General features: G+C 47.1%; 1 protein-coding gene across 1 annotated transcript in view; it reads right to left on the bottom strand.

Moving 5' to 3' along the window:
- Positions 1 to 25,848, bottom strand: part of LOC119969955 (otogelin-like protein) — a 199,464-nt gene that overhangs the window by 65,808 nt on the left and 107,808 nt on the right. The window contains exons 14-16 of the mRNA XM_038803921.1: positions 23,848 to 23,934; positions 19,513 to 19,565; positions 6,778 to 6,916 (exon numbers count right to left, since the gene is read on the bottom strand). Coding sequence (XP_038659849.1) covers positions 6,778 to 6,916; positions 19,513 to 19,565; positions 23,848 to 23,934 — 279 coding nt within the window. The remainder of the gene's footprint in view (positions 1 to 6,777; positions 6,917 to 19,512; positions 19,566 to 23,847; positions 23,935 to 25,848) is intronic.

Below are 25,848 nucleotides of genomic sequence, written 5' to 3'. Positions count from 1 at the left end.
TCTACCCTGTATAGTCCTGTTAGAATTTTATAAGTCTCTATGAGATCCCTCCTCATTCTTCTGAATTCCAGCGAGAAACAAACCGATGGGCAGGATTCTCCGTTTCCTGATGCCAATTTTGTACTCGGCGATCGGGCGGAGAATCCTTTCTGGGGCTGGTTTAGCACACTGGGCTATATCGCTGGCTTTGAGAGCAGACCAAGGCAGGCCAGCAGCACGGTTCAATTCCCGTACCAGCCTCCCCGAACAGGTGCCGGAATGTGGTGACTGGGGGCTTTTCACAGTAACTTCATTTGAAGCCTACTTGTGACAAAAAGCGATTTTCATTTTCATTTCTTACGACGGGGGCAGCGCTTGTTTTACGCAGGTTTCACATTCTTTGCCCCCTCCAATACAGTGTCATCGCGGCGCGCTCGCCGTTGGGACGATTTCAGGATGTCACCTGAAGGCCCTCCCCAATGCTCTGCCCTTGATGGGCCGAGTTCACAATAGCGCAGGGACGTGAGGTCCCAGCTGTGTGGGAACCCGGTGTTGCAGCTGGGGACTGTGTCCGGTACCACCAGAGTCGGGTGGGAGCTATGCTGCTGTCCGTGGGGGGCTTCAGCGAGGGCTGGGGGGACTGGTGGGGGGTGGCCAGGTGGTGTCAAGGGGGGCACTATCTGGCAGGTCCACACATGGCCGGCGCCATGTTGTATGACACGACCGCTGCAAGTCATCGCCGTGCGCATGCGCGGCCACGGACCCAGCAATTCTTCAGCTGTTTATTTTGTCGAGGCTGGGGTTTAACGTGGTGCAATCGTAGCATCGTTGAGGGTGTGGTGCTGAATTTTTCCATTCCGTGTAAAACGCTACGGATCCTCACATTTGGCCTCAGCATCAATGAATCTGGCCTAATGACTTTGGGTGGAATTTCCTCATGTTTTTCAAAGTATCAACTGGAGTGGGAAAAGACACAACCACCACCGCCCACTCCACCCCTTGCCCCCCAACTAGACACAGAACCCTCCCCCCACCAACCCCCCCATCCCACCGGTTCACCTCCCCCCTCCCCCTCGGGTCTGTATTTACTTGCGTTCTCCAGTGAGTTCTGTTCACCATTTTCCCATTTTTAAAACCCTATCAGGAATCTTGGTGGCTTGCCATCGTGCCACTGGGGCAGGGGACATTCCAACATGGGGGGAGTTTCCAGCAGGGCGGCCCAGCAATCACATTTAGATGTTTTCAAGGGAACAATCAAGCAAGAAATCCCGGCAGTGTGAAAGCCATTTTGGTACTCCCCCTCGATTGTCTGCCCACTTCGCCATTCCAACCTGCCAAAAACCAGGGTGGAAAATCACTCCCCCTCCCTCCTTTGTGTCTGTTCTCACAGAGGAAGATACAGAAATACTCCCAGGCATAAAGTGACTTGGAAAAACAAGGGACTGAGAGAAATTGATATGAACAAAGAGGTAGTACTCGGAAAATTAATTGGATTGTAGGTATAAATCCTCTCAGCCAAATTAACTACATCTTAGAGTGGAAGGAGATGGCTAGGGAAATAGTGAATGCATTGGTAGCTACCTGGTACTATTCTATACATGCCTGACAAGTTTCTGCAGACTGGAAAGTTATGTAATGCCACTATTTAGGAATGGAGGGAGAAAGTGGAGAACTACAGATCTATTAGTCTGAGGGTGATAGTTGGAAAATGTTAGATTCTGTTATAAAGGATATGGCAATTGGATACTGAGAAAATGATACGATGGGTGGCACAGTGGCACAGTCATTAGCACTGCTGCCTCAAAGCATCAGGGAGCTGCATTCAATTCCGGCTGTGGGTGACTGTTTGGAGTTTGCACATTCTACCGCTGTCTACGTGAATTTCCTCCGGATAGGTTAGGTGGATTGTCCATGCTAAATTTACCCTTAGTGTCCAAAGATGTGCAGGTTAGTTAGGTTGGCCATGACCAATGCACTGGGTTATGGGGGTAGGGCAGGAGAGTGGGCCTAGGTGGGGTGCTCGACAGCGGGCTGGGGCAGACTCGATGGGCCCAATAGACTCTTACTCAACTGTAGGGATTCTATGATCAGGCAGAGTCAACATGGATTTATGAAGACAAAAGGATGTTTGATCAAGTTGTTTGAGATTGTTACCTGTAGCTAGATAAGTCACTATAATAATAACCTTTATTGTCACAAGTAGGCTTACATTAACACTGCAATGAAGTCACTGTGAAAATCCCCCAGTCGGGACATTCCGGCGCTTGTTCGGGTAGAACAAAGAGAACAAAGAAAAGTACAGCACAGGAACAGGCCCTTCGGCCCTCCAGGCCTGCGCCGACCATACTGCCCGTCTAAACTAAAATCTTCTACACTTCCGGAGTCCGTATCCCTCTATTCCCATCCTAGTCATGTATTTGTCAAGATGCCCCTTAAATATCACTATCGTCCCTGCTTCCACCACCTCCTCCGGCAGCGAGTTCCAGGCACTCACTACCCCCTGTGTAAAAAAACTTGCCTCGTCCATCTCCTCTAAACCATGCCCCTCGCACCTTAAACCTATGCCCCCTAGTAATTGACCCCTCCAATCTGGCAAAAAGTCTCTGACCATCTATTGTGTCGGTGCACCTCATAATTTTGTAGACCTCTATCAGGTCGCCCTTCAACCTCCATCGTTCCAGTGAGAACAAACCTAGTTTATTCAACCTCTCCTCATAGCTAATGCCCTCCATACCAGGCAACATCCTGGCAAATCTCTTCTGCACCCTCTCTGAAGCCTCCACATCCTTCTGGTAATGTGGTGGCCAGAATTGAACACTATACTCCAAGTGTGGCCTAACTAAGATTCTATACAGCTGCAACATGACTTACCAATTCTTATACTCAATGCCCCGGCCAATGAAGGCAAGCATGCCGTATGCCTTCTTGACTACCTTCTCCACCTGTGTTGCCCCTTTCAGTGACCTGTGGACCTGTACACCTAGATCCTTCTGACTGTCAATACTCTTGAGGGTTGTGCAGACCGGATGGCGTGATCTCGTGCATGAGCAGGGGATTCTCTTCTCCGCGCCAACCCCCGGGCAGTATGGTGGAGCCCTACTGGGGCTCGGTGCGGAGGAAATAAGTCCCCCCACGGAGCAAGCCCTCCCGCAGATCGGTGGGCCCTGATCGCGGGCCAAGCCACTGTGGGGGCCACCCCGGGGTCGGATCACCCTGCCCCCCCCCCCCCCCCCCCCCCCCCCCCCAAGGACTGCCCTGCATACTCGCCTGCCAAGTCCTGCCGTGCGCGAGGAGAGTAATTCATGCCGGTGGGACTGGCCAAAACTGGACGGCCACTGGGCCCATCGGAGCCCGGAGAATCGCTGGGGGGCTGATGTCAACGGCCCCCGACCGGCGTGGCGGGAATCCCGCTGCCACCCGAAAAACGGCGCCGGAGAACAGGACAGCCGGCGTCGGGCGGGAAGTGGGATTCGTGCCTACCCCCAGGGATTCTCCGACCCGCCTGGCGGGGGGTCAGAGAATCCCGGCCATGATTTTCACAACTTGCCCTCCATATTCCAACAAAGACTCGAAAACGTCTGGAAGGGCTTTTAAAACCCAACTGTTTAGTTCAACATGCAGACGATCTCTTCCTCCAGACCAAAACCAGGGTGGAACACCTTAAACTGCTGAAAGATCTGCTGAACCTCCTCACTAGTCAGTAAAGTCTCCATAGTCACAGCTGACCACAGGCTGCTTTCCCCTTTGACAGGGAGAGCTGACTGCTAGTGATTTATCATGAGGTTGTATCTGCCCTCTGAGGTTCATAGAATTTACAGTGCAATAGGAGGCCATTCAGCCCATCAACTCTGCTTCGGCCCTTGGAAAGAGCACCCTACTTCAGTCTACACCTCTATCCTATCCCCGTAACCCAGTAACCCACTTAACCTTTTGGACACTAAGGGCAGTTTAGCATGGCCAATCCACCTAACCTGCACTTCTTTGGACTGTTGGAGGAAACTGGAGCACCCGGAGAAAATCCACGCAGACACAGGGAGAAAGTACAAACTCCACACAGACAGTGACCCAAACAGGGAATCGAGCCTAGGACCCTGGAGCTGTGAGGCAGCAGTGCTAACCACTGTGCTACCGTGCCACCCCAAATCAAAATAGAGAATGTGGGCATAAAAGTTCAGATGGGCAGCAGGGTGGTGCAGTGGTTAGCACTGCTGCCTCACGGCGCCGAGGTCCCAGGTTCGATCCCGGCTCTGGGGCACTGTCCGTGTGGAGTTTGCACATTCTCCCCGTGTCTGCGTGGGTTTCACCCCCCCCCACAACCCAAAGATGTGCAGAGTAGGTGGATTGGCCATGCTAAATTGCCCCTTAATTGGAAAAAATTAATTGGGAACTCTAAATTTATGAAAAAAAAATTAAAGTTCAGATGAAGCTATTTCAGAGGAACTGATACCCTCGTCAATTTATCCCTCAACCAACTCCCAAAGAAAAAACAAATTTATTTGGTTATCACTTGTAAGTTTGCTATTTGAGGGAGTTTGCTGTGTGCAAATCGGTTGCTGCATTTTCTACATTACAACAGTGACGACACTTCAAAAGTACTTTGTTGGCTGCAATGTGTTTTGAGATGTCTGATGCTCAAAATCACGAGGTCTACACAGAGCAGATAGGGAGAGACAGGTCCGATTGGTAGAAGGGTCAAGAAGCAGGGGACACCAATGAAAGAAGATTGAAAAAGGAACAGCAACGTGAAGGAAAACCTTTTTATGCAGCAAGTGGTTTGGAGGTGGAATGCAATGCCTGAAGATGTGGTGAAACAGACTCAATTATGGCTTTGAAATGGGAATTGGATATTTATTTGAAGCAAAGAAAATTGCTGGGGCACTGGGAAAGGGCGGCATATTAAGAGCAGCAGAATTGCTCTTGCAGACAGCCAACATGGAAAGGACAGGCTGAATGGCCTTCTGTGCTGTAACCACTATGATTTTATTAACTTTCTATAATAGTGGTGAAAGGTAGTAAATAAATTAAAGTATTCAATATGATGAGCAGAATATATACACATATTAAAAGTTAAGAGTTCATACCTGCGATATTGGTGGAGGAAGAGGAAAAAAATAAGTGTCCAGGTCCACCCCTAATAGAGGCCCCATTAAACTCTCCTACAGTATAGCACTAACTACATAACTGACTATGAAGAATATATGAATTAGGAACAGGAGTAGGTCACTGACAGCTCCACCATTCAAGGCTCATCTGATTGCAACCTTTCACCTACTTCCAATAACCTTTCACCCCTTTGTTAATCAAGAATCTATCTCCGCCTTATAAATATTCAAAGACTCTGCTTCGGTTTCCTTTTGAGGAAGAAAGTTCCAAAGAATCAAGATCTTCAGAGAGAAAATATTCCTCCTCATATCCTAAATGAGTGACCCTAAACCCACAAAAGGAAACATTGTCTTCACACCCACCCTATCAGACCCCCGCCCCAGATCTTACGTTTTTGAAGGCTTGAACGGCTGGAGTTCTCTGGCCGTTCGCTGGCAGCAGGATTCTCTGGTCCCACCAGCGGCCCACCACTGCCCACTGGTTTCCCAGCTGCGTCAGGTGGCGTCAATGCGAAATCCCAGCGACAATGGCGGGAGGAGAAAATCCCGCTGCCAGGGAATGGGGCGCTTCCTCTCGTCGCCGGGAAACTAGTCGCTGGGAGGCCGGAGAATCCCATTAATATGAAATCTTTGGCGCTTACTCTTTTAAGGAAATCAATGCGAGCTGTGTGAAGTAGAAACTGTCAGGGTGCCTCTGGAAACTGTGTAATAGGAACTCTGGATTAGCAAAGTGAAAACTCAATAAAAAAGCATGATGGATTTAAACGTATGAATGTTAAATGAAGAAGTATTTAACTCGTGAATGCATAGTATCAACACTGAAATAATGTGAGAATATATTTAATTTCCCTTAGAATTATAGAAAGAAAAACACAAAATGAGATCATTCAGCTGACCATGCCTGACAGAGAAAACCAAATCATCCCAATCCACATTCTTTCCCTGAATTTGGTTTTCTTCAAGTATTTATCCAATATTGAAAGTTCAAACTGAGAGTTACTGCTTCCAACATCGTGCTTTCTGAATCACATGTTGCTGTTTGTCATGTTACACAGATCATACATAGAACATACAGTGCAGAAGGAGGCCATTCGGCCCATCGCGTCTGCACCAACCCACTTTAAGCCCTCACTTCCGCCCTATCCCCGTAACACAATAACCCCTATTAACCTTTTTGGACACTAAGGGCAATTTATCATGGTCAATCCACCTAACCTGCACATCTTTGGACTGTGGGAGGAAACCGGAGCACCCGGAAGAAACCCACACCGACACGGGGAGAACGTGCAGACTCCGCACAGACAGTGATCAACAGGGAATCGAACCTGGGACCCTGGCGCTGTGAAGCCACAGTGCTAACCACTGTGCTACCGTGCTGCCCACAATGTTGCCTTTGGACTTTTACTAGTCAATTTAAATCTTTGTATTTCTGCCACTAAAAAACGTTTTCTTTACGTATTCTAATTACCACTTAATTACCTCTTGACTGTTTCTGCTCTAAGGGAAACATCCTCAAGTCTTTCCACACAACAGAAGCTGTTCACCTAATTTTAGCCTCTGCACACTCTCTAATGCATTGGCATCTTCCTTATTTCTTCTTGATGAAGATGCTTTGCTGGCCATTAAACATTTTACGGCAAACAAAGTTAAAAATAATTATTTTCTCATTCATTTGGCTCAAAGTGTGATCACATACCCAGGCATGCATATGCAACTTTCTTCACAAATAACGGAGCAGTTGTGTTTGGAGGACTGATTCTCACAGCTTGGCTCACACACCTTCCTAGGTTCATCATTCGTGCAGTAATCGTATATTTCATCCTTACTGCAATGCTCTGAAAGTATTTTGAAATGTAACAGCCGTAAATATGCATGATTTCAAGCCAGGTTTTACCAATTCTTACTCTCCGCTGTCAAAATTTCTTGCAGCAGTCTTGGTGCAACTGAATGGCTTGCTCGGCAAGTTCAGAGGTCAGTTAACAATCAACTACATTGTTGTGGGTTTGAAGTCACATGTAAGCCAGATCAGGTGTGGTTGGCAGATTTCCTTCCCTATCAGGGGACAACTATCATTAATAGTTTCATGGTCCCCATGAGCCTGGCTTTCAATCCCATATTAATTCATTATTAGAATTTATCAATTAATTGACTTTGAATTCCACCATATGTGTGGAGGGATTTGAACCAGTGTTCTGACAGTATTAGCATGGGTTACTAGTTGAGTGACAGTACCACTAAACACACAGTGCTGTTAGGAAGTGAGCTCCAGGTTTATTATCAGATTGTAGTCAGGATCCATGTTTATGAAAACAGCACATTGCCTACCAAACTCTCAATCTGTCCCTGCAGCCCCAAGACTAAACCTTCCATGGCTCAGACTTCCTATTCAGAAATAAGCTTCTTGATATTCCTCGGCTCCATTAAAACTATTCTTCGGCCAACCCCCCGAACATTTCCTTTATTTTGACATCCATTATTTTCCTTGATATTCGAGAACATGAGACCATAGAACAGTACAGCACAGTACAGGCCCTTCAGCCCACGATGTTGTGCCGACCATTTGTCCTAATCTAAGATCAACCTAACCTACACCCCTTCAATTTACTGCTGTCCATGTGCCTGTCCAAGAGTCGCTTAAATGTCCCTAATAACTCTGACTCCACCACCTCTGCTGGCAGTGCATTCCACACACCCACCACTCTCTGTGTAAAGAACCTACCTCTGACATCTCCCCTATACCTTCCTCCAATCACCTTAACATGATGTCCCTTCATGACAGCTATTTCCACCCTGGGGAAAAGTCTCTGGCTATCCACTCTATCCATGCCTCTCATCACCTTGTACACCTATGTTTTTGTTTTTTGAAGAGAGGTGTACAAAAATATTGTTGTATCATGTCTCTTATTTCTGTGGTGAAGCTACCGTTACAAGCACAATATCTAGACCAGCATTCCAGTACAGTTCTGAAGGAGCATAGTGCTATTGGAGATGACATTTTTCAGATGAAATCTTAAACCAGGCCCCTCTCTGCCACTTCAGGTGGAGTGGAAGTTGCCAAGACGATGTTGTTATGAACAATATTTATCCTGTTATAATCCAAGCTGCATTACTACTGGACAGTCAGGTCCCAAAGCAGTCAGGTCCCAAAGCAATCAACAGATTGTAGAGATGGCATGGTGACATATGTTTTGTTATGCTCTTGACGTAGCATAAGCTGCTTCCTTGATGTGCACTCTGACAAAGGAAGGTTCAGACTTGGAGATAGCTTTAACACATTTATTAAACTGTTAATGATTCTCCTACTTGGATCCGACTCTCCTGTTAATCCTGCTATAGCTACTCAGACTGACGAACCAGTCTGCTACAATCCACGTGGTGGGTGTGATGTGTTTCAAATCAATCCTGTGTCTCTACTCACTGAGTGTCTCCACTGGAAAGAGGAAGATCATGAGTGCTGTGTCCTTTGATATGGGTTGGTGTAATGCCCTCCTGTGGTAGTGTCACCTCTGTGTGTATGTCGTGAATGCCCATTGGTCGTGTCCTATCTTACTGGCTTATTGGTTGAATGTCTGTGTGTCATGTCTCTGGTGCTCCCTCTAGTGTCTAGCCAGTCTACATGTATTTACATTAACCACTTGTATATTTACAGTGATGCATATCACCACATCCCCCCTTTTTCATATTACAGATTTTCTCTATAGTGTTAAAGAAAATTGAACAAACTAGATAAGTGATGCTATGTACAAATCATGATAACAGTGATCATTAAACAATAAGTCCAAATCATATGTATGAGTCCAAAATTCATCAATTATTATGGTCGAGTGTCTTTCTTGTTTGGTTGGTGAGTTGTTGATGTTGATGGTGGCATGTCCTTATGAACGCCATCAGTGTCCCTGTGCGTAAGGAACCAGGGAGTGGTCAAATCACTTCATTGACTGATTTGGAGTCTGTTTCTTTTTTTTCGATGCTTATGGTAGCAATTCTTTATGGCATCAGTCATGAAAATTGGGTTGCCTGTTGGTAGTGTAGCAAACGTGAATTGGTAAGATGCATCATCCTGCCGTGGTATGTCGTTGTACTGAGCTGAGCAGTGACAGTGTCCCTCATGGACAGAGTTGTTCCATGTCGTACCAGTCGTTGTTCCATAAGTATTGTTTTTGTCGTGCTTATTGTCGACGTTGCTGCCACTGGTACACTTCTTGTTATTGTCTTTAGTGTTGCTGTTGTGTTGGTTGGTTTTGTTGTCGTGTTTGCTGCGCTCATGGACCACATTCTGTGGATAATATGAGTCCTTCATACAGTTACTCGTGTCAGCGTGCTTTGTGTCATCTGCGTGCCGTCACTGAGTTCGCGGTGCTCCCCGTCTGGAGTCAATTCCGACTTACTTGAATCAGCTTTGGCTTGTCGATTCGCCCCGTCTGGAGTCTGGTCTGTTTCACCTGAGTCAATGCTGGCTTGTCGATGCTCCCCGTCTGGAGCCCTTTCTGTGTGGAGGCTGACTCTTTGTGGTGCGTGGACCACTCTCTGTGTGGAGTCGGGGACTCTTCACGGTGTGTGGACCACTCTCTGAGTGGCAGCAGGCCGCTCTCTGTGGGCTTGTACCGCTCTCTGTCTCTTGGCTTCAGGCCGCAGCATAATCCTGCACTCACGAGTCGGGATGTCATATATGCTGGGCTGATGATTCCCCAATCCGAAGAACTCGTCGTCGGCGTCTTCAATGTGGATTTGGTACTGGGGTAGCCACCTCCCAAGGTGAAATCTTCGTCTGAGTCATTGTCTTCCAAGACCATATCATCACGTTTTGTGTCGGAGCTGACATTGAGCTCACAATGTCCAAAGAAGAATTCAAGGTCTGAGTCATAGTCTTCAAGGACTGTATCATCTCTTTGGGCGGTGCTAACTGCATGTTGCAGGGTCCTGCGGAGGTTACTTTCAGCTACTGGTCGAATTTCAGGCATTGTGCTGTCGTTCCAGGTGAAAGAATCGGGTTTTACGGCTTTAAAACTATTTTTTTGCGTTTTGGGTCATTTCCCCTTTAAGTGGCCGTGGTCCGAGGCCTCTGATGTCACGAAGCGTCTGATGTAGGGCGTAGGAAGCGATTGCGCATGCGCAGATTGCAGTTCCTTTACTTGGGGCCTTTGTCTCAACTGCGCATGTGCGACTCCTTTTCCAAGATGGCCACCAATCAAAACTGCAGATTTCTTCAATGGAAAGCTTACCTTCGCCTCGTGGTGAGTTCTGGCGCCTATTTTACAGTTTTTTCTTGTATGTTACTCGCAGAATTCTTGGAATTTGTCCAGGACTGCCTGGAAATCGCTCTTGTTTTGCCCCTTTGCGTATTTGGAGGTCTGGAAGATTTCAGCTGCTTCTGGACCCGCAATGAATTGAAGCTTTATTTTTTCTGCATCTGCCATCCCATCTTGGTCGGACGCTACCAAGTAGATCTCGAATCTCTGCCTGCACCAACGCAAGTTTTCACTGAGATTGCCTTGGTACCTGAGCTGCTGTGGAACCGGAATCTTGAACATCATCTTGCCTGGCTGCTGTTGCTGTTTGTCCCTGTTCGCTGAGTTGTTACTATACGGATTTAACAGTCACTCCTTGGTACCATGTTTTGTTCTGCTCTTGACGTAGCATAAGCTGTTTCCTTGATGTGCACTCTGACAAAGAAGGTTCAGACTTGGAGATTGCTTTAACACATTTATTAAACTGTTAATGATTCTCCTTCTTGGATTCGACTCTCCTGTTAATCCTGCTATAGCTACTCAGACTGACGAATCAGTCTGCTACAATCCACATGGTGGGTGTGATGTGTTTCAAAGCAACCCTGTGTACACACTGAGAGTCTCCACTGGAAAGAGGAAGACCATGTGTGCTGTGTCCTTTTATATGGGTTGGTGTAATGCCCTCCTGTGGTAGTGTCACCTCTGTGTGGTGTGTTGTGAATGCCCATCAGTCGTGTCCTATCTTACTGGCTTATTGGTTGAATGTCTGTGTGTCATGTCTCTGGTGCTCCCTCTAATGTCTAGCCAGTCTACATGTATTTACAGTAACCCCTTGTGTATATACGGTGATGCATATCACCACAACATAGTGGTTCACACTGCTGCCTCATAGCGCCAGTGCATTCAGGAGGTCACGGATGGCAGCTTCGTGAGGGCACACAACTTTGTGCATTTTGACCAGGATATGACAAGCCAGAAAGCAGGAACGCTGAGATTTGCAGAGATCTCAGAGATTACACAGGTGCCGGGTGCCACCAACAGCACTCATGTGGCACTCCGATCTCTGTGGCAAAAAGCACCTACCTCAATCATAAGGGTTTTCACTCACTGAATGTCCAGCTGGCCTGGGACGATACCAAATGCATCCTGCAAGTCTGCTCACAATTTCTAGACATTGTCCACGACTCCTATGTTCTCAGCCATTCTCCGATCCCTGATGTCTTCCAGGGTCCACAGACGCTGCAGGGCTGGCTCCTCGGAGACAAGGACCCACTGAAGATGTGGCTGAGGATTCCCATGCGAAGGCCACAAAATGCAGCAGAGAGAAGGTACAACCTGCGCTTTGGTGGAGCAACTCATTGGGATGCTGAAAATGAGGTTCTGGTGGCTGGATTAGTCTGGTGGAGTCCTGCAATAGTCCATAGAGGCTGCCAATCTTTCCTCGTAATCCCTTTCTGTTTCTCTCATCTGATTTTTCACCTCTCCTCTGAACCATCTGTATTCCATGTGGTTCTCAATTGTATTTTCTATCTGCCACCTGTCAATGAGCACACTTTTCATATTTTATCTTAATTTCCATCTCCTTTTTCATCCAAGGATTTCTGGATATGTTTCCCTTATGAAGGAATATACCTTTTCTTCTTTTTTTAAAGAAGCCTGTTGTTTATCTACAGTTTTTCCCAACAACATTTTGTTCTGATTTATCCGGCCTAGTTCCATTCATGCCTCAATGAAGTTGGGTCTCCCCCAGTTAACTACTCTTCCTGTGCATTGTCCACCATCTTTTTCTACCATCATCCTGAACCTTATGATACAATGATCACTGTCTCACAAGTGTTGCGCCACTAAATTTTTGATCAACTTGGCCCCCTACTTTCCAAGAATCAGGTCCAACAGTATATTCTTTCCTGTTGGACTGGACACACACTGTTGTCGGGAATTTTTCCGAATACAGTCTAGGAGTGCTTGTCTCTCTCTGCCCTTTACATCACCACTGTTCCAGTCTACATTTGGGGAATTGACGTCCCCCATTGTAACTACTTTATAATGATTGACATTTATGTTACGTCACCCTTGGCAAGAACACGGTCAGTCCCAGCCCCACATAGAGCGGTACAGTGGTGCAGTGGTTAGACTCATGGAATTTACAGTGCAGAAGGAGGCCATTCAGCCCATCGAGTCTGCACCAGTCCTTGGGAAGAGCACTCTACTAAGCCCATACCACCACCCTAACCCCACATCTCCGCCCTACCCTGTAACCCCACCTAATGTTTTTTGGACACGAAGGGGAATTTAACATGGCCAATCCACCTAACCTGCACATCTTTGGACTGTGGGAGGAAACCGGAGCACCTGGAGGAAACCCACGCACACACGGGGAGGATGTGCAGACTTCGATCCCAGCCCTGGGTCACTGTCCGTGTGGAGTTTGCACATTCTCCCCGTGTTTGCATGGGTTTTACCGCCACAACCCAAAGATGTGCAGAATAGGTGGATTGGCCACGATAAATTGCCCCTTAATTGGACAAAAATGAATTGGGTAATCTAAAGTTAAAAAAAAAAAATTCCAGCCCCACAGGCCCCGGAGTCACAACAAGTAAATTAACCAATAATTCTGATAAAATCCCTGAAATCTTTGGCCCTTAGCTGCCCAATAAGTATAATGACCAGTTTTGTAAGTTAAAACCTAAATACTGTTTATTTATAACCAGAAGGAATATGGAATATACTAGTGTTTATCAAACTTTTTTTCCGGGTATCCACTTTACCAACTGATCGACCTTAGAGAGCCATGCCGGTTGACCTTTGTGATCCACCATTTTCTCTGACCTTTAATATGAGAGGTGAGCCTTCTTGGTCCTCACGATCTCACTCCAATCAGGTTCACAGGAAGAGAGGGCTATGCGCATATCGGGTGCAGAGTTCAGCCGGTTCCTTTGTGGCATCTTCATCTTTGTGAGGACGGAAAATCCAACCACTCACATGTAGGTCGTTGTGAAGGGCAAAAGCAACAAAATGCTTATTTTACTCAGCTCCGGATACTCCTCAGAGACACTACTCCAGAATGCTGACAGTTTCATTGACTTGTGCCATGGTTTTAATGTGCTGTCAAAGCTGAGGCGCAGAAGTTCAGTCAGCTTCATTTAGAGTCAGGCTTGCCAGTCCATTGACAGCTTCCTTACTAATGCTGTTTTCTTCGATGTGTCATAGCAGTGTGGCTTTGCACTCGCCAAACGTTTGGAAAGCTGCGATTTCTTCACAGTGCTGAAAGCAATTATCATCCTTCCCTTGTAATTTGATGTTCAGTTCATTTAGAATTGAAAAGATGCCTGCAAGGTGAGACATATTTCATCCGAGTTTCATCAGCAAACGAATCAGCCAGAGAGGACAATTTCTCGAGGAGGAAAGCGTGGATTTCGTACCTCAGTTTGTAAACTCTGAGTAGCTCCCCTGTTGACTGATCATTACAGTAACTCTTCAAGCGGATGAAGTCCACCGTTATTGGGATTGACTGGTCACTGTTTCGATTCAATGCTTTAATGTCATCTAAAAGGTCAGCAAAACACTTATAGCCACCATTCAGAGGGCGACGATGTGATTATTCCCCATGGCTTTCATTATTTCCCTTGCCAAACATTCAGTTCTGTTCAGGATTAAACCATGAGGAATATATACTCTCTCCAGGGGCGGAATTCTCCGACCCCCCGCAGGGTCGGGGAATCACCTGGGGCCGGCGTAAATCCCGCCCCCGCCGTGGCCGGAATTCTCTGCCACCTGGGAATCGGCGGGAGCGGGAATCGCGCCACGCCAATCGGCGTGCCCCCCGCGGTGATTCTCCGGCCTGCGATGGGCCGAAGTCCCGCCGCTGACAGGCCACCGGCGGCGGGAATTGGAGCATTTCTGGTGCCGGCGGGATTGGCGGCGTGAGCGGACCCCGGGGGGTGCCCCAATGGCACAGGCCTGCCCGCCGATCGGTGGGCCCCGATCGCGGGCCACGCCACCGTGGGGGCACTCTTTTTCTTCTGCCGCCGCCATGGACTCCACCGTGCATGTGCTGGTGGTGACGTCAGCGGCAGCTGACGCACCGGCGCATGCGCGAACCGGCGAAGGCCTTTCGGCCAGCCCCGACGCCGGGCGGTGGGCGTCAAAGGCCGTTGGCGCCGGTTTTGGTGCCATCGGCGTGGCGCCAACCAATCCGGCGTGGGCCTAGCCCCCAAAGGTGCGGAGAATTCTTTGGGGAGGCCCGACGCCGGAGTGGTTGGCACCACCCCGCTATACTGGGACCCCCCGTCCCGCCGGGTAGGGGAGAATCCCGGCCCAGATCATTTGAGTAATGTTGAGGGATGCAAAACAGATCGAGGTCATAGCTTTGTTCATTATCGGTTATCACCACACAGTCAGCCGCCGGCATGCCTCGATCGCACTTTGACCACGGCTTCAGGTCCCAACAGTCCCGGGCCGCATGCACACTGATGAGCGGGCAAGCATACACTGTGCGGACGCATTTTTGTAACTGGTGGTGGCCGCCATTTGTCAAGTCGCTCGCAGCCGGCATTGTTGAAAGCCGGCTGCTGCGGCTGTTGCGCGTGAATTCCCGCGATCGGGAACGCCGCAACGGCTCTACGGCCTTCCCGATACACACCCGCAACCCACCTGCGAGTCGCGACCCCCCACTTTGAAAATGCCTGGAAAAAACAAGAAACACAGCTGCGTAATGTCAAACTAATACCGGACTCCCCTTTCACTGCTCCACCCAGTGCACACACACAAAAGACAGACAAAGGCAGAAGGGGGGGCAAGGTTGAAAAATAATAAAGATTAAGGTGAAAAGATAAAAGTCCTTGCTTCAGATGATGAGTCCTTTTGTGCACTTCCTTCACAGTATGAGAGTGGATCAAAGTCTCAAGGATAAAGCATGTAATGATCTTCTTTGCAGTTCAGCAGTATATCTTACTCAGATATTTTGCAGGGGAGGTCTCAAGCTTCACATCAGCCAGTTCTTGCACAGCCATTGAACCATAGAATCCTGACAGCGTAGAAGGAGGCCATTTGGTTCATGTTGACTGCACTGACCCTCTGAAGGAGCACCCCACCTAGGCCTATGCTCCTGCCCTATCCCCATAAATCCACCGAACCTTTTGGGCACTAAGGGGCAATTTAACATGGCCAAGCCAGCCATTAGAACCCTCAAGAGTATTGACAGTCAGAGAGATCTAGGTGTACAGGTCCACAGGTCACTGAAAGGGGCAACACAGGTGGAGAAGGTAGTCAAGAAGGCATACGGCATGCTTGCCTTCATTAGCCGGGGCATTGAGTATAAGAATTGGCAAGTCATGTTGCAGTTGTATAGAACCTTAGTTAGGCCACACTTGGAGTTTAGAAGGTGATTCTCCAAAATGGAGACGAAGCGTTTGCGCCGTCGTGAACGGCGTAACATTTCACGACGGCGTGAAACGGGCACGGGGACGACTGATTCTGTCCCCCTGTTTATTCTGTTGAATGAACTCGGTTTGTTCTCACTGGAATGACGGAGGTTGAGGGGCGACCTGATAGAGGTCTACAAAATTGTGAGCGGCATAGACAGAGTGGATAGTCAGAGGCTTTTCCCCAGGGTAGACGGGTCAATTACTAGGGGGCATAGGTGCGAGGGGCAAGGTTTAGAGGAGATGTACGAGGCAAGTTTTTTACACAGAGGGTAGTGGGTGCCTGGAACTCGCTGCCGGAGGGGGCGGTGAAAGCAGGGACGATAGTGACATTTCAGGGGCATCTGGACAAATACATGAATACGATGGGAATAGAGGGATACGGACCCCAAAGTGTGGAAGATTTTAGTTTAGACAGGCAGCATGATCGGCACGGGCTTGGAGGGCCGAAGGGCCTGTTCCTGTGCTGTACTGTTCTTTGCTCTTTGTTTGACCGGCACATCTTTGGATTGTGGGAGGAATGCGGAGCACCCGGAGGAAACCCACGCTACATGGGGAGAACGTAAAAACTCCACACAGACAATCACCCAAGGCTAGAAATTAACCTGTGTCCCTGGCTCTGTGAAGCAATAGTGCTAACCACTGTGGTACCGTGCCAGCCTCTTTTCTGCAGGAGAGTTATCAGATTCTGGATTTTGCTTGCACAGCCTTTTCTGGAGAGAGAGAGAGAGAGAGAGAGGGTTATCAGATTCTCACAGTGGACCTTTGGTGAGAATTGACTGGATATTCCTGGAGTGAGTTTGTCCATCGAGCTTGCTGAATTGAAGGTAAAACAAACTCCCACTGGAAGTTTGGAACAAGCTGCCAGTGGAACTAGAACCAATGACCACTGGTAACCGGGCAGGGCACAGGCATTTGAGGCAATTCACTGGCCACCAGCCAAGTCAGTCAAACCCAGTCACAATGATGCCTTTCGTATTCTCGCTGTTTCATTTATAGATACAGGCTGAGTTAAAGACTGATTAGAGTCACTGGTCCATTACTCACCCAAGGATCAAAAGGGGAAATAAGGGAATAAAGAGGAAACAACCTTACACTTGAACCAGGAAGTACCAGTTAAAGAGTATTTAATTCAATGTGAGATCAGATGCAAAATAAAGAAAGATGGAATAAAGGAGAGACCATAGAATACCTACAGTGCAGAAGGAGGGCATTTGGCCCATTGAGTGGGCAGCACGGTAGCATAGGGCAGCACGATAACATAGTGGTTAGCGCAATTGCTTCACAACTCCAGGGTCCCAGGTTCGATTCCTGGCTGGGTCACTGTCTGTGCGGAGTCTGCACGTTCTCCCCGTGTCTGCGTGGGTTTCCTCCGGGTGCTCCGGTTTCCTCCCACAGTCCAAAGATGTGCGGGTCAGGTGGATTGGCTGTGATAAATTGCCCTTAGTGTCCAAAGAGGTTAAGTGGGGGTTGCTGGGTTGCAGGGATAGGGTAGATACATGGGCTTGAGTGGGTTGCTCTTTGTAAGAGCCGGTGCAGACTCGATGGACCGAATGGCCTCCTTCTGCACTGTAAATTCTATGAGTCTGCACCAACTCCCCGAAAGAGCGCTCCACCCAGGCCCACTTCCCCACCCCATCCCCACCTAACCCTTTGGACACTAAGATACAATTTATTATGACCAATTCACCTAAACTGTACATCTTTGGACTGCGTAAGGAAACCAGAGCACCCGGATGAAACCCACACAGACACGGGGAGAATGTGCAGACTCCACAAACTCATCCAAGGCCGTAATTGAACCCGGGTTGCAGGCACTGTGAGGTAGCAGTGCTAACCACTATTATGGTCACTGTGCTGCCCAGAATATAGAAAACACAATTTTTTTTAACATTTTGATTTAAATTCCCAACTATAATTAAAATCTAAAGAAATGAGACTTCACAATTGTCTTAGTTAAGCTGCTTTGAAATTTGAAGCTTTGCCACATCATTAAAAGGGGACTAGAATGGATAAGAAATATCTTGTTCTGGCAAGTTCAGTCATCGGCTGGTGATGGAACTTAACCTCAATAAAATATCTGGAATTAAAGGTCAAATGATGGCCATGAAACCATTGCCGATTGTCGTAAAAACCCATCTGTTTCACTAATGTCCTTTTTGGAAGGAATCTGCCATCCTTACCCGGTCTGGCCTACATGTGGCTCCAGACCCACAGCAATGTGGTTGACTCAAATGGCCGAGCGAGACACTGAGTATTCAACGACTACAAAAACACAAAAGTGGAATGAAAACGGACAGACCACCCGGCATCGAACCAGGCACTGGAAACAACAACGGCAAACCCAGCCCTGCCGACCCTGCACAATCCTCCTTACTAACATCTGGGGGTTTATGCCAAAGTTGGGAGAGCTTCTCACAGACTAGTCAAGCAACAGCCTGACATAGTCATACTCACAGAATCGTACCAACTCCTCCGTGTTGAACACCATTTGGAGGAAGCACTGAGGGTGACAAGGGCACAGAATATGCTCTTGGTGGGGCACTTCAATATCCATCACCAAGAGTGGCTCGGTAGTACCACCATAGACCGAGCTGGCCAGGTCCTAAAGGACAGAGCTGCTAGACTGGGACTGCAGCAGGTGGTGAGGGAACCAACAAGATGGAAAAACATACTTGGCCTCATCCTCACCAACCTGCCTGCTGCAGATGCATCTGTCCATGACAGTATCGGTAAGAGTGACTTGTCCTTGTGGTGACAAAGTCCCGTTTTCACATTGAGGATACCCTCCATCGTGTTGTGTGGTACTATCACTGTGCCAAATGAGATAGACTTCAAACAGATCCAGCAACTCAAGAAAAGGAATCCATGCGGAGCTGTGGGCCATCAGCAGCTGTAAAATTGTATTTAACCACAATCTGCAACCTCATGGCCCAGCATATCCCCCACTCTACCATTACCACCCAGCCAGGGGATCAACCCTGGTTCAATGAAGAGTGCAGGAGAGCATGTCAGGAGAAACATCAGGCATACCGAAAAATGAGGTGTCAACCTGGCGAAGCTATGACACAGGACTACTTGTGTGATAAACAGCATAAGCAGCAAGTAATAGACAGAGCTCAGCGATTCCACAATGAACGCATCAGATCTAAGCTCTGTAGTCCTGTCACATCCAGTCATGAATGGCGGTGGACAATTAAACAACTCACTGGAGGGGGAGGCTCCACAAATATCCCCATCCTCAATGATGGAGGAGCCCAGCACATCTGTGCGAAAGACAAGACTGAGGCATTCGCAACAATCTTCAGCAGGAGTGCCGAATGGATGATCCATCTTGGTCTCCTACGGAGGTCCCCAGCATCACAGATGTCAGTCTTCAGTCAATACGATTCACTCCACGTGACATCTTGAAATGGCTGAAGGCACTGGACACTGCAAAGGCTCTGGGCCCTGACAATATCCAAGCAATAGGACTGAAGACTTGTGCTCCAGGACTTGTCGCACTCCGAACTGAGCTGTTCCAGTCTAGCCACAACGCTGGCATCTATTGTTACCCGCCTTTTGTCTGTCTCCTTTTTTAAACAGTGGCATCACATTTGCTGTTTTCCAATCTGCCGGAACCGCCTCAGAGTCCAGCGAATTTTTAGTACCCTGGGATGCATTCCATCAGGGCCAGGAGACTTGTCTCCCTTTAGCCCCATTAGTTTTTCAAGTGTAAACTGATACCGAAGTTGACAACACGTTCAATAAATTCAAATATGTATGTATATATTTTCTTACCTCTTGGGTAAACCTGTTTTTCTGAACACTTGATCTCAGCCCCACTGCAGGCACTGCATTAACAGAAGAATATTGTTAGAATATTTCTGCCTGTGAAATGAATGAAATGAAAATCGTTTATTGTCACGAGTAGGCTTCAATGAAGTTACTGTGAAAAGCCCCTAGTTACCACATTCCGGCGCCTGTTCGGGGAGGTTGGTACGTGAATTGAACCGTGCTGCTGGCCTGCTTTAAAAGCCAGCGATTTAGCCCAGTGAGCTAAACCAGCCCCAGCCTGTTATGGCTTAGCAAATTAAAGGAATGTATTTTGAATGGTCAGCGAAACTTCAGCATTTAAATCTTCCTTCGGTGACCAACAAGATGCAGCCAAATAACCTCCAGTTGCGCTTAATCTTCACCACCAACACCAACTTCTTAAACACATGGAGGAGACAGTGGCATAGTGATAATGTTACTGCGCTCGACCCAGGCTACTGTTCTGCGAGCACTAGTTCACATTGCACCATGGTAGTTAGTAGAATTTGAATTCAGTTAATTCATAAATCTGGAATTGGAAGCTAGACTCAGAAGAATCCATTATTTTCATAAAATCCCACCTGGCTCATCTATGTCCTTTAGGGAAGGAAGTATGCATCCTACCGAGTGTGGCCTACACATGTCTTCAGACCCACAGCAATATGGTTGACTCTTAAACTGTTCTCTGAAATGATAGCACCTCACTACAAAGACTACTACAGAAAAGTCAGACTAGATGGACAGAAGTGGTACAAAACGGCAACTCGCCACCACCTTCTCCATTGCAAGCAGGGATTGATAACTGTTGCTAGCCTTGATAGCGACACCCACATTCCATGAAAGAATATTTCTTTTAAAGTTGGGAGGTCATCATTGACCAGAAACTGATCTCAACTCGTCATATTGACACAGTGCCAATAAGGTCAGGGAAGAACTGGGTATTTTGTGATGAATGGTTCAGTGGCTCTCAAATATTTTCAAAACATCTTAAAATCACAGAATAACACAATAATTTCTACTCTTCAGGCAATTCTCCAATTTATTTTTGGGAGCCACTCAGCAAGATAATAATAATAATCTTTATTATTGTCACAGGTAGGCTACATTAACCCTGCAATGAAGTTACTGTGTAAAGCCACTAGTCACCACACTCGGCGCCTGTTCGGGTACACAGAGGGAGAATTCAGAATATCCAATTCACCTAACAGCACGTCTTTCAGGACGTGTGGGAGGAAACCGGAGCACCCGGAGGAAACCCACGCAGACACGGGGAGGATGTGCAGACTCCACACAGACAGTGACCCAAGCCGGGAATTGAACCTGGGACCCTGGCGCTGTCAAACCACAGTACTAACCACTGTGCTACCATGCCGCCCATCCGTCAGTTCACCCAAGGTCGCTAGTCTGTCCCCTGTGTAAATGTCCCTGCACTCTGGGGTCTCCCTTTGCCCAGGGACCCTCCAAAGTGGCTGTTTGCGGTGCCATCTTGCTTCCTCCGCCTGCACCCCACCTGCTGAAGCCAATCCAAGAACCAACACATTTTTCCCATCCTATTCTTTATGTGCTCCTTCCCCCCCCCCCCCCCCACCCCGCCCCACCCCATCGGCCCTACCTGCATCTCACCCTCCACATCCCCCCCACCCCGCCCCATCCGCCTTACCTGGTCTCATCCTCTGCATTCCCCCCCCCCTCCCCAATGCATTCCCCCTTCCTCTCCCTGTCCCCCTCTCCTCCTAGACAGGTGCTTCCTCCCTTGATGCCCTGTACCCAGGAGGTAAGTTCTGGGTGCAGAGCAAAAGCAGCATGGTTCAATTCCCGTACCAGCCTTGTCAAACAGGCGCCGGAATGTGGAAACTAGGGGCTTTTCACAGTAACTTCAGTGAAGTCTGCTTGTGACAATAAGCGATTATTATTGTTATTAACAAGTCTTACAACACCAGGTTAAAGTCCAACAGGTTTGTTTCAAACACTAGCTTTCAGAGCACTGCTCCTTCCTCGGTTGATATCGGGGTGGGGTGATATCGGGGAGGGGGTGATATCGGAGTGGGGGTGATATCGGGGGAGGGGGTGATATCGAGGGGGTGATATCAGGGAGGGGGTGATATCGGGGAGGGTGTGATATCGGGGTGGGGGTGATATCGGGGAGGGGGTGATATCGGGGAGGGTGAGGAAGGAGCAGTGCTCTGAAAGCTAGTGTTTGAAACAAACCTGTTGGACTTTAACCAGGTGTTGTAAAACTTCTTACTGTGCTCCCCCCAGTCCAATGCTGCCATCTCCACATTATTATTATTAAAAGTGGTGTACCATCTGAAATCCTTTCCCTCCTCCTCCAGTATCTGTTGAATATTTATTTTATTGTTTCGAAGCTACTGTAAAGTTTGATTATATTAGCAAAATTCAAAAACCTGAAAGTTGAATACAGCCCTTAATTATCTAAGTTACAGGAACTAGAGAAAGCTGAATGATGAAATGAAATGAAAAAATGAAATGGAAATTGCGCTGCTGGCCTTGGTCTGTTTTAAAAGCCAGCTCTTTAGCCCTGTGCTAAACCAGCCCCTGAGTCAGTCTAATTTACTTTCTAGTCTCCAGTTTATAGCAAATAGCCAAAATGTAAGTTTAAGTCAGATATGAAAGGACAGCTTGACTGTGTCGAATTCCCACCCTGTTTTCTGGAGCTCCAAACCACACCAATGGATTTGGCACCACATGGTGTGTTCACACAGCTGTGAAGGCCATTGTGAGCCTTAACTCCCCAGAGTGGAAATCTGTGTGGAGGTTCATTCAGAACTCCAGAAGATAATATTGGAAAATGGTCCCAATCACAATTTGACTCCATAGAATCCCCACAGTGAGGGCATCATGGTGGCACAGTGGTTAGCTCTCTTGTCTCACAGTGACAGGGACCTGGGTTTGATTCTGGTCTTGGGTGATTGTGTGGAGTTTGCACATTCTTCCCGTGTCTGCGTGGGTCCGGGTGCTCCAGTTTCCTTTCGCAATCCAAAGATGTGCAGGATAGATGAATTGGCCATGTTAAAATGCCCCCTTAGTGTCCAACGGTTAGGTGAGGTTACGGTGATATGGCCGGGCAGTGCGTCTAGGTAGGGTGCCCCTTCCCAGGTCGGTGCAGACTCGATGGGCCGAATGTAAGGCTGCACTGTCAGAATTCTATTCTATGGTGCAGAAGGGGTGCTATGTCTTTTCGTCCAATGTCACTTCATCCAACGACACTTCGTCCACATCTTTTGGTCCTACGTCTTTTTGTCCGATGATTTTTTTCGTCAAAGACTTTTTGTAACTTGTTACGTCTTTTTGTCCGATAATTTTTTTTGTCAAAGACTTTTTGTAACTTGACTTTTTGTAAATAGAAATCAAGGTATAATATCTTCTCTAATGCATCAATTTTAAGTGACATCTTATCTAAGTGATATAATATCTTTCGGGAATTTTAAGTAATTAGTAAACTTTTAGATTTTTTAACTACATTTTTCAACTGTATTTTCTAAGTGATATGATAGCTTTCGGGAATTTTAAGTAATTAGTAAACTTTTAGATTTACTTGCTGTATTTTACTTGCATTTTATCAATTAAATTCTCATTGAAGATATTATACCTGGTTTTCTACGGAGTTTATTTGTAATTGGATAAAAAGACGTTGGACCAAAAGACGTGCGGACAAAAAGACGTTGGACCAAAAGACGTGCGGACAAAAAGACGTTGGACCAAAAGACGTGGACGAAGTGTCGTTGGACGAAGTGACGTCGGACGAAAAGACACGACACGGCAGAAGGAGGCCATTTGGCCCATTGAGTCTGCACCAACCCTCCAAAAGATAAGAAAACCAATTCTGAGGCAGTTGTACAACTAAGGAAATCTCAATGACTAAAACGCAGTGTAAGAAGAGCTCAATTTCAGGCAAAATGGTTGCCTTACTACATTGAAAGTATCTTTGACTATTGTTCAATATTATTCAGAAGTGACACCTGTTTAGGGGCTGGTTTAGCACAGGGCTAAATTACTGGCTTTGAAAGCAGACCAAGGCAGGCCAGCAACATGGTTCAATTCCTGTACCAGCCTCCCCGAACAGGCGCCAGAATGTGGTGACTAGGGGCTTTTCACAGTAACTTCATTTGAAGCCTACTTGTGACAATAAGCCATTTTCATTTCATTTCATTTTTCATCAAACAAACGCCTTTAGAGACAGAGATTGATAATATGTCATTGAGTCACAGAGTTTTACAGAACAGAAAGAGGGCCTTCGACTCATCAAGTCTGTGCCAGCCATCAAGAATGTTGAGTGCTTCATTTACTATATATACTTACCATATTTTATTATTTGCCGATAAAGATGATGGTGTTTTGTCACCAGGTTTGTACACTGACCCGTTCAGGTAACAAGGGCACTCCATACTTCAAGAAACAAAAAATAAAAATAAATTTTAAAACTTTCATTTGCAAGGAAGACTGTTCAGAACAAACAGGGACCAGGTTATGCCTTGCAGTTATATAGCTCTTTAACACCCCTTGGCAGCAATGTGCTGAAGAATTTCACATGTCATGTATTATAATGTAGAAACACAGGAAATACAGACACAGAAAAGACATTCTGCCCAGTCTCAAACGCTACTTTACATAATCCTGGCCTGAACTAGATAACTCCCAAGAGCAGCTGAGTCCTCTCCAAAGTCCTGGCCAATATTTAGCCCTTCGATTCCACCACTAAAACATGATGTGGAGATGCCGGCGTTGGACTGGGGTGAGCACAGTAAGAAGTCTTACAACACCAGGTTAAAGTCCAACAGGTTTGTTTCAAACACGAGCTTCGAAAGCTTGTGTTTGAAACAAACCTGTTGGACTTTAACCTGGTGTTGTAAGACTTCTTACCATGACCCATGAGGGCAGCACGGTAGCATTGTGGATAGCACAATCGCTTCACAGCTCCAGGGTCCCAGGTTCGATTCCGCCTTGGGTCACTGTCTGTGCGGAGTCTGCATATTCTCCCCGTGACTGCGTGGGTTTCCTCCGGGTGCTCCGGTTTCCTCCCACAGTCTAAAGATGTGCAGGTTAGGTGGATTGGCCATGATAAATTGCCCTTAGTGTTCAAAATTGCCCTTAGTGTTGGGTGGGGTTACTGGGTTATGGGGATAGGGTGGAGGTGTTAACCTTGGGTAGGGTGCTCTTTCCATGAGCCGGTGCAGAGTCGATGGGCCAAATGGCCTCCTTCTGCACTGTAAATTCTATGTACCTATGTAACATACTGAACAGCATTTTCCTGCATTATCCCCAGTTGAAAAATGATTATATTTCCCTTCGCCAATGTCAATATCACTTACTTGGACACACAACAAATCGAGAAAAAGCCACATAAGATAGAATAGCCAGGAAGAAACTTTTCCCCTTGGTGGATGGATCAATCACCATGAGGGCATGGATTTAAGGTAAGGGGCAGGAGGTTTAGAGGGGATGTGAGGAAAATCTTTTTTGCCCAGAGGGTGCCGGGAGCCTGGAACTCGCCTGAAAGGGTGGTGGACGCAGAGACCCTCATCACATTTAAGAAGTATTTAGATATGCACTTGCGATGCCAAGGCACACGAGGTTATGGATCAAGTGCTGGAAAATTGTATTAGATTACTTAGTTGATTGTTTTTGACCGGTGCAAAGGCAATGGGCCAAAGGGCCTTTTCTGTGCTGTCGACCTCTTTGACTCTCTGGATGGATCAGAAATGCTTCAAAGAACTCTGATTCCTGTGGCTTAGACCTGTCCTGAAGGACAAGTAAAACCCACGCAGACACAGGGAGAAAGTGTAGACTCCACACAGACAGTTACCCAACATCAGAATTGAACCGGGTCCCTGGCGCTGTGAGGCAATGGTACTAACCATTGTGCCACTATGCCACCCCATCACAAAGCAGTTTATAAGAGAGGCTAAAAGGGATTATGAAAGAAAACTTGCAAGGGACGTCAAAATCAATAAGATGATATTTTTTATTTATATAAAGGGAAAGCGGGTGAACAAGAGCAATGTAGGCCCAGTAAAAGTTGAAAATGGAGATATTGTCATCGATAATGTTGAACAATTACTTTGTCTCAGTATTTACAGTTGAAAAGGAAGATAACTTGCCAGAAGTCCTGAAAAATTATTAATAGTTGAGGGAGGACAGGGACTTAATACAATTAACTGAAGTACAGCATCAGTAACTAGGACATCAATGGAACTAAAGAGCGACAAGTCCCCAGGACCTGATGGTTTCCATACGAGGGTATTAAACAAAGTAGGGAGCACATGGTAGATGTCCTAACTATAATCTTCCAGAGTTCCCTGG

Source organism: Scyliorhinus canicula, chromosome 8, assembly GCF_902713615.1.
Source record: "Scyliorhinus canicula chromosome 8, sScyCan1.1, whole genome shotgun sequence".
Lineage (NCBI taxonomy): Eukaryota > Metazoa > Chordata > Chondrichthyes > Carcharhiniformes > Scyliorhinidae > Scyliorhinus > Scyliorhinus canicula.
The sequence above is the reverse complement of the archived record's forward strand: the minus strand, read 5'-3'. Positions and strand labels throughout refer to the sequence as shown.